The sequence below is a fragment of the Microcebus murinus genome, chromosome X (assembly GCF_040939455.1).
Source record: "Microcebus murinus isolate Inina chromosome X, M.murinus_Inina_mat1.0, whole genome shotgun sequence".
In the NCBI taxonomy this organism is placed as follows: domain Eukaryota; kingdom Metazoa; phylum Chordata; class Mammalia; order Primates; family Cheirogaleidae; genus Microcebus; species Microcebus murinus.
In genome coordinates, this window is record NC_134136.1 from 93,718,350 (window position 1) to 93,727,501 (window position 9,152).

General features: G+C 49.1%; 1 protein-coding gene across 3 annotated transcripts in view; it reads left to right on the forward strand.

Moving 5' to 3' along the window:
• The window catches only part of RAI2 (retinoic acid induced 2), a 73,317-nt gene extending 64,741 nt beyond the window's left edge, over nucleotides 1–8,576 (forward strand). For all 3 annotated transcript variants that reach the window (XM_075999326.1, XM_012784705.2, XM_012784703.3), the window contains exon 2: nucleotides 6,604–8,576. In XM_075999326.1, the coding sequence (XP_075855441.1) occupies nucleotides 6,628–8,208 (1,581 nt within the window). In that variant the 5' untranslated portion in view covers nucleotides 6,604–6,627 and the 3' untranslated portion in view covers nucleotides 8,209–8,576. The remainder of the gene's footprint in view (nucleotides 1–6,603) is intronic.
• The last annotated feature ends 576 nt before the right edge of the window (nucleotides 8,577–9,152 follow it).

Consider the following 9,152-nt stretch of genomic DNA (forward strand, 5'->3'; position numbering starts at 1 on the left):
CTTTGGGACCTGGAGAATAGTTGAAATTATTTGAGTAGTCAAGTGTTTTTGCTTTTTAAATTAAACCATGAATGAGTCTTCATTATAAAAATGTCAATATGCACAGAAGCCCATAGGCTGAAATGGGTGCTTTTTGTAAAGGTCTGGACGATGAGGCTAGAGAGGTGGGCACAGCTCCTGTGGGCACCCGCCGGGGCACTGACACCGGGCAGGTCACTGACTGACCTCCAGGGAGTTAGGCCTAAAGTTGGCTTCCTCATGAATGGCTCCTCAAAAAGTTGGCTCCTCAAAAGGAAAGCAGTCACTTTGATTTTGATTTTGTGGGTGAATCAGAGAAACTTGGGATAAACTCATTGATATCCCAGTCCTGTGGGGATCTTCAGTGTCCACAAAGTGCTGCCTCATTCAATTCTCCTACTGGCTGGTGAAGGGGGTTGGCCGCCATGTTCTCCTACCATAGCGCCTGTGGACTTGACCCTCTGTTCTTCCTGCAGCAAGAGCCTGTGACCTCTGTGAAAACTGGCTTTGCATGAGCTTTAGTCAGCCTTTTTCGGTTGGGGTTTCCTCATGAGTAAAGAGTCAGGAAGCAATGAGAGGAGTTGTGAGCTTTAATGCCCCTGCCCAACTCAACATGCCGTGATTCTATAAATGGCGGGCTTGTGACGGGAAGATGAGAATGGGAACACCAGGCTCAGGAAGGCTGAGGTGTTCACTCATGCACCAGTTCATCCAGAAAATATTTCCTAAGCACTTGCTATGCACCAGGTATGGTGCCAGGTACAAGCAGGGAGACAGTCCCCTGCCCCTGGAGGAGCAGGTGAATAGGCAACTCCAGTATGGGGGCAGGGCAAGGGCAGGACTGGACAAAGTGAAGTCGGGGTCCTGTGGAAGCTGGTGAGGGGAGATTTCAGGGGAAGTGACTCTGGGGCTGAGTCCCCAAGTCTGACAGATGAGCAAGAGTTGGGTGGGTGAAGGCAGAGGCCAAGAATACTCCAAGCTGAGGGGCAGACCCTGGGGAGTCTGGGCTCTGTTATAATTAGATCTTCTAGATAATTAGAAGAGGGATTCAGATAACAATTCTGTGACCCCACAAGTCTCAGAGGCCACTTTCTATCCCAGACAGTCCTGCCCTACCTTGCCACCTGCCCTGGGGCCCTAGGCTTTTCCCTAAAGTCTCCATCTGGACGCTATGGGTCTCCAGTGACCCACAGATCTAGGTTGTCCACCTCCCACCCGGCCACACAGCCATCATTTCCTGACCCCTCCCTCACACCCCCAGGGATCATGGGTGTAGGTCGAATGGATGGGTGACTTCGTTTATTTATTTATTTTTTTAAGTTTGAAATTATTAATATGATGAATACATAATAGTTGTATATCAATTACCCTGATTTATGACCTCATTTAAACCCATTTGAAAATGACATTTTGTAAAACCCAAACAAAAAAACATCTCCTGTCACCTCCAAAGAAACTCACACCCCCTCTGCCTGAGCGTCAGTCAGCGTCTGTGATGCTGCTGGATTTGTTTTTATTGGAGATGGGGTCTTGCTATGTTGCCCAAGCTAGGTTTATTTATTTATTTTTAGACAGAGTCTCACTCTGTTGCCTGGGCTAGAGTACCGTGGCATCAGCCTAGCTCACAGCAACCTCCAACTCCTGGGCTCAAGTGATCCTCCTGCCTCAGCCTCTCAAGTATCTGGGACTACAGGCATGTGCCACCATGCCCGGATAATTTTATTTATATATATATATATATATATATATATATATATATATATATATATACATACATACACACACACACACACACACATATATATATATATATATATTTTTAGTTGTCCAGCTAATTTCTTTCTATTTTTTGGTGGAGACGGGGTCTCACTCTTGCTCAGGCTGGTCTCGAACTCCTGAGCTCAAAGCATCCGCCCACCTTGGCCTCCCAGAGTGCTAGGATTACAGGCATGAGCCACCGCCCCCAGCCAATGCTGCTGGATTTGAAGAGGTCCCGGCCCACCCCAGCCCGTGCTAACCGGAGACTTGGCGACTTGGCTGAGTGGGGGGCCGGACCTCCGCCTGCTCTCCAGTCATTATCTGGCTTCTCAGCTCATCCTCAGGGACAGAGGTTTGTCCTTTGAACCCTCACTTCATAAGCTGGTTTTTATCTTCAGGGCATCACTGAGGCTTCCAGGACTGGCTCCTGCCACAGGGACACCTGCTGTGCCCCTACTCAGTACATCCAGACGCCCCCAGCTGCCCGCAGGTGGAACAGCAGCGGGAGGAGGAGCAGAGAGAAGGAGGGGAAAGGGCTTTCCGGGAGGTGGAAGGGCACCTGATGAAGGCTGAGTTTGTGCTTCCCTCACCTGGGTGTGGGGACTGGGTGGAGGAACTCGAGTGGCCCATGGCTCCTTTCCTTTCCTTTCCTTTCCTTTTTCCTTTTTCCTTTTTCCTTTTTCCTTTTTCCTTTCCTTTCCTTTCCTTTTTCCTTTCCTTTTTCCTTTCCTTTTTCCTTTCCTTTTTCCTTTCCTTTTTCCTTTCCTTTTTCCTTTCCTTTTTCCTTTCCTTTTTCCTTTCCTTTTTCCTTTCCTTTTTCCTTTCCTTTTTCCTTTCCTTTTTCCTTTCCTTTTTCCTTTCCTTTTTCCTTTCCTTTCCTTTCCTTTCCTTTCCTTTTTCCTTTCCTTTCCTTTCCTTTCCTTTCCTTTTTCCTTTTTCCTTTTTCCTTTTTCCTTTCCTTTTTCCTTTCCTTTTTCCTTTCCTTTTTCCTTTCCTTTTTCCTTTCCTTTTTCCTTTCCTTTTTCCTTTCCTTTTTCCTTTCCTTTCCTTTCCTTTCCTTTCCTTTCCTTTCCTTTCCTTTCCTTTCCTTTCCTTTCCTTTCCTTTCCTTTCCTTTCCTTTCCTTTCCTTTTCTTTGACACAGTCTCATTTTGTTGCCCAGGCTAGAGTGAGTGCCATAGCATCAGCCTAGCTCACAGCAACCTCAAACTCCTGGGCTCAAGCAATCCTCCTGCCTCAGCCTCCCAAGTAGCTGGGACTACAGACATGCACCACCATGCCCGGCTAATTTTTTTTTGTATATATACTTTTAGTTGTCCAATTAATTTCTTTCTATTTTTAGTAGAGACAGGGTCTCGCTCTTGCTCAGGCTGGTTTTGAACTCCTAACCTTGAGCTATTCTCCTGCCTCAGCCTCCCAGAGTGCTAGGATTACAGGTGTGAGCCACCGCACCCAGCCTCAAGTACTGTTTCTTGCATGCCTCTGCAGGCCGTGCACTTGGTGCTGAAGGGGACACTCTAGGGACCCTCTGGGCTACGAGAAACAAAATGCATGGAGGATGTGGCCCTCCCAGTTGCCACAGCAGAAAGGGAACTTGGGTTTGGCCCTGAACTCTAAGCCCAGCCCCCGTGTGCCCTTAAGCTAGTTATTCAACCTCCCTGTGGAATCAGTTTTCCCACCAACAAAATGGGCACTGGCAAGGTCCCCTCCTCACACTCTGAGCGGGAGCATTCTGGGGCAGTTCGCAGGCCCAGACCAGAGCCAGGCAGGGAAGGGAGTGAGGGTTCACAGGAAATGATCAGACCTGGCCCCTGAGCAGAAGGCATATACAGGAGCAGGTGGGATAGTCCTCCAGGAGTTTGCCTTCTCTTCCTTGGGAGGAAGTTGTGGGAAGCATACAGGGAGGGAGGGAGGGAAGCTGTCATTTCCGGAAGGGCGGACAGGTGCAGCCACCATGAGAAAGCACTGTCGCAGCTGGATAATCCTAACCCCACTGGAAGCCCCGGTATGGCATAAAACATGTCTTGACTTCTGCTGAGTTGCCTCTAGCCATCAGAGTCCCCCTCCGATGGGTGGCTGCATGTGCCTTCTCTGACCCTTGCGTGTCCTTGCTGTCCTTGTCCTTACCCAGTTACACCCCAGCTTCCCTTCCTCGTGGGTCCTGGCCATTGTGAGGGACAAGGGTCTGGCCTCAGGTTCTCAGGGCCTTCACAGGGCTGTATGCATGTGGCCAACAGAGATTTGTCCTGTTGATGATGATGGTTCCCCTGACATAACTCTGATGCCTTTGTATGCCAGCAAATCTCTGATTGAAGCTATGTGCCTCCACTAGACTATCATCTCCATGAAAGCAGGAACCTTGTCACTGCATTTCCAGCCCTCAGCGAAGCGCCAGCATGCAGTGGGCTTTCAGCAAATTCATCAGTTGGATGAGTGCATGAAAGAGTGGGATATTAGAGGCATGGTATTTTCTAGGCTGAATTAGGGAGCATTTATCTCATGAAGAGCCAGGCCCTTCACCTGGGGCCAGGCTGCTCCCAACTCTGCCCCAAGTGGGTCAAACACTGCCCATAGGGAGACAGGTCTGGAGCCCTCAATTGGCATGGCCAAGGACATGGCTCCCCAGTGGTTTCCCACAAAGTTCTTTTGACAGCATCCTTCCCCTTCCCCTTCCCCTCCCTTCCTCCCACCTCAGAGAAACTCCTTGTTCTGTGCGCTTGACACATTTTGATTGCCTGGAATATCACGGCGTTGTTCATTTGTTAAAGCTGACTTCCTGTCGTGAGACATCGTATGTTTGTTTGGAACCCCATGGTGTTCTGGGCCACCTCTCTTTCTTGTTTCGGAGGTTGTGTTGGTAATTTTGGGATGAGGAGGGTAGGGCAAGATGACCACAGGACTAAAGTCTAAGCAGCAAGGTCAAGCATCTGAGTTGCCCAAGGCCTGCCCAGTGAAACTGAGGATTATTGAATTATTATTGAGCCCAACCAGGCTCCAGGGCTGCTCAGATCCTCAGTTAGACATGGTGCCTGCCTTCGCCATGGTAACGAGGCTAAATATCGACGCGTTTCCATGGAGAGCCCTATCGCAGCTGCAGCCCTGCTTCCTCCAGGAAGCACTCGCCGCTGGGCTCCTTTGGCTTCTCAGGAGGTGGCCAGAGGTCTTCGGGAGATGCTGGGGACATCAAGGAAGTGTGTCTGACCTTCGAAGATGTTTGTTTCCAACAAGTGTTCCATTTCCCCAGCCCTAGACTCATCAGTGTCCTCTCCTCTTGGCAGCTAGATGTTAGGAGAAGCCACGGGTCAGACAGATGAGCAAGTGGTGCTGGACCCGATGACCATTCACACGAGTCATCCCGTCGTCCCCTGCTCCGGGGAGTGGATGTCTCTGTTATTGGGAGGAATAGGAATGTCCTTGGTCAAAGGAAGACAGTGAGACAACTGTGATGACCCTTGTGTAAAAGTACTGCTCTTCCTCTGGTCAAACCTCTTTTGGTCTAAGAAGTACCATGTTTCCCCCAAAATAAAACAGGGTCTTATATTTATTTTTCCTCAAGAAGACACCCTAGGGCTTATTTTCAAGGGATGTAAGGGATGTGTTATTTTATTTTATTTTATTTTATTTTATTTTATTTTATTTTTGAGACAGAGTCTCATTTTGTTGCCCAGGCTAGAGTGAGTGCCGTGGCGTCAGCCTAGCTCACAGCAACCTCAATCTCCTGGACTCAAGCGATCCTCCTGCCTCAGCCTCCCAAGTAGCTAGAACTACAGGCATGTGCCACCATGTCCGGCTAATTTTTTTTCTATGTATATTAGTTGGCCAATTAATTTCTTTCTATTTATAGTAGAGACGGGGTCTCGCTCTTGCTCAGGCTGGTTTCGAACTCCTGACCTTGAGCAATCCACCCGCCTCCGCCTACCAGAGTGCTAGGATTACAGGCATGAGCCACTGCACCCGGCCTATTATTTTTAAGTATGGTACAACAATCTACATTTATTCAAATATAGTTAAGTCGTCTTCTTCTGGAACATCATCATAACTCTCCAAACCCCAAACTCCATCCTGAATTTCTTGCTACTCTATTTCCTTTAGAACCATTGGCCCCAATCTCTCATGTCGAGCACTAGAGCTCTCATGGAGCAGATGAGGAGGGCTGCTCATCTTCTTTCCCGCTCCGAGACGAAATGCATGGGTTGTGCAGATGCGCTGCGTAGCCACGCCCAGCACTAGGTCTTTTTTTTTTCGGGGTAGAGCTTATATTGCGCAAATGCTTAGAAATCCTGCTAGGGCTTATTTTATGGGTAGATCTTATTTTTGGGGAAACACAGTATTACTACAAAGAGTTTTTTAAATGCCTCTTTTCATATTCATAGAATATTCAAATATGACAAGGTTTTGTTTTCTTTGCCTTCAAGGAAAGTAAGTCTTGACTGCTTACTTGAACTTGAACAAGCCAAATCTTCACATATCTTAACTGTCTGCCATAGCAATGTGGAATAAAACTTTGTTTTTGTTGAAAGCTAAACAGACAAGGTGAGAATTTGACTTAAAAATACCCTGGGTGACCTCACTTGGCTATTTACTGATTGCTTCGTCTGTGTTTATAGCTTAGTCATCTGTCACACTGGGGCTCTCCCTGCTCAGCTCATGGTATGGATTTGCTCACCTATATTAGGAGATGTCCGTAATGTGCATGTAGACGTAGACAGGTTGTGCCCCTCGTTCACTAAGATGTGGAAACTGTCTAAAGACGTGGAGAGAGCTTTTTAGGCAATTATTAATATAAAGTCTCCTAAGGAAGGTTCATGTCGTGTGCTCTGTGTTGCAGGCCAAGCGGTATCAGAGCCGAGTGATGGACGACCTGCAGTCCCAGAACCTCGCCATGGACATGACCGACTCCCCTCCCGCCTTGGCCAATAACAGACTGGAGAATGGCATGGCTCAGCTGATCACCACGGAGGCCTGGAACATCAACTCCACCGACCTGGTAAAGAAGGCTCTGGTGACCGTGCCGACCCCATCCATTCTGAACCCCCCTGCCGAGTCCCAGGGCGGCATGGCTCTGAAGGTGGCGGCCACCGTGCTGCAGCCCCTGTGCCTCGGGGAGAGCCCGGTGGTGATGCCCATTCACATGCAGGTGGAGGGAGGCTCCGCGCCAGAGCTCAACCCCAACGGCAACGCCACCTACGTGATGACCACGCAGGGCCCGGTGCAGCTGCCCGTGGTGCTGGAGCAGCATGTCTTCCAGCACCTCAACTCCCCTCTGGTCCTGCCGCAGGAGGCCCCGTGCTCCTCCAGTGCCATCCACAACAACCTCTTCCAGGGAGCCGAGGACCCCGAGGCCCAGCCCCAGCTCCTGGACCTGAGACTCCCCAGCCAGCCGCAGGAGCCCACCTTGCCCTTTGAAGCCGTGCTCCAGAATCTGTTTCCCTCCCAGGGCACTCTCGGCCCCCCACCGTGTCAGCCTCCTCCTGGCTATGCTCCCGTGCCCCCCCAGCCCTTTAACTCGCCTCTGTCCCCCCTGGTCCCACCGGCCACCCTCTTGGTGCCCTACCCTGTGATCGTCCCCTTGCCTGTGCCGGTCCCCATTCCCATCCCCATCCCCGTGCCTCAGAGTTCTGAATCCAAGTTCAGCCCCAGTTTCCCCAAGCCACCATCTTCCTTCGGCCTACACTCCTTTAAAGGCACTCAGACCCCTCTGGAAAAGGATGAACTGAAGCCCTTTGACATCCTCCAGCCGAAGGAGTACTTCCAGCTCAGCCGCCACACGGTCATCAAGATGGGCAGTGAGAATGAGGCCCTCGATCTCTCCATGAAGTCCGTGCCCTGGCTCAAGGCCGGCGAAGTCAGTCCCCCAATCTTCCAGGAAGATGCAGCCCTAGACCTATCGCTGGCAGCCCACCGGAAACGCGAGCCTCCCCCTGAGACCCTGTACGACAGCAGTGGGTCAGTGGACAGCCCAGGTCACACGGTGATGGAGAAACTACCCAGCGGCATGGAAATGCCCTTTGTCCCTACCACGCCCCATGAGGCCTCGGCCATGGTGGATAGCCACAGCAGCAGCAGCGACACCGCCGAGCTGCCCAGCCACCCCGGCGGCGAGGTCAAGGCTGAAAATAACGTTGAGATTGCGAGCGAGTCCCAGGCAGCCAAGGTCATCGTCTCGGTCGAAGACGCTGTGCCTACCATATTCTGCGGCAAGATCAAAGGCCTCTCGGGGGTGTCCACCAAAAACTTCTCCTTCAAAAGAGAAGACTCCGTGCTTCAGGGCTACGACATCAACAGCCAAGGAGAAGAGTCCATGGGAAACGCAGAGCCCCTAAGGAAACCCGTCAAAAACCGGAGCATAAAGTTAAAGAAAGTGAACTCCCAAGAAATACACATGCTCCCAATCAAAAAACAACGGCTGGCCACCTTTTTTCCGAGAAAGTAAATAATGGCTTTTTAAAATTTTTATGATTATAATATGGGAAAAGGTGCATTGGTTTTATAAAAAGGCATTTAAAACAAATTATCTTTGTTAATTATTTTGGGGAGTAGTTGGGAAACGGAAAGGTGAATTGGCTCTAGAGGCCCTGTAAGCTAGTATCGTTTTCTTTTTCAATTTTTGACTTTTCACAAATGAGTAAATAAGAGCAACCTATTTTTCAAGCAGATTGCACATTTTTTGCAGCTTTAATGGAATATTGGGTGAATCAGAGGGGTAAAAAAGCTATTTTCATTGCCACAAAGTGCTTTGATGATGTAATACCTAATAAAAGGTAGGATGAATATTTCACAATAAATGTTTGTTTGCACTAATTGGTTGCAGTACTCTGTCATTTATAAAATTTACATTCCTTAACTGGCATAATTAGCCAAAACTCTTGCTTGTAAAAAGCTGTAAGTTATCTGTGTTTAGAGAACTGAGCTCTTCAGGCAAATTGGGAAATATTGCCCTGTGACCCCACGAAAGGAGAATTAGGAATACGCATGACCTTGAGCAAGTAGCTGTCCCCTCTAGGCCTCAGATTTTTTTGCATTTGTAAAAATGTGGCAAAGAGAGATGGCTAGGAAGTGAGTTTCAAGTCCCCAAGGCCCCTTTTATTTCATGTACTTCTTAGATGTATAGAGAATTCTGTGCCTGGACCTTGCATAGACTGAAACAGACAAATGTCTTGAAAAGAAAAAGTAACTTTCTTCCCTCCCACTGACGCCCTGGAGAGTAGCTGGGAAGGGCCTTCTTTTCAAGGGCAATAAGAGCATTTTTGTCAATGACTGAAAATCTTGCAAGTCAAAAAAGTATTGCTGCCGGCCACTCAGAACGAGAGGGAAGTCCATTGCCCATGGATTAGGAAATGTCTTATACACTTTCCCAGCCTTGGGGGGTGAGGGTGG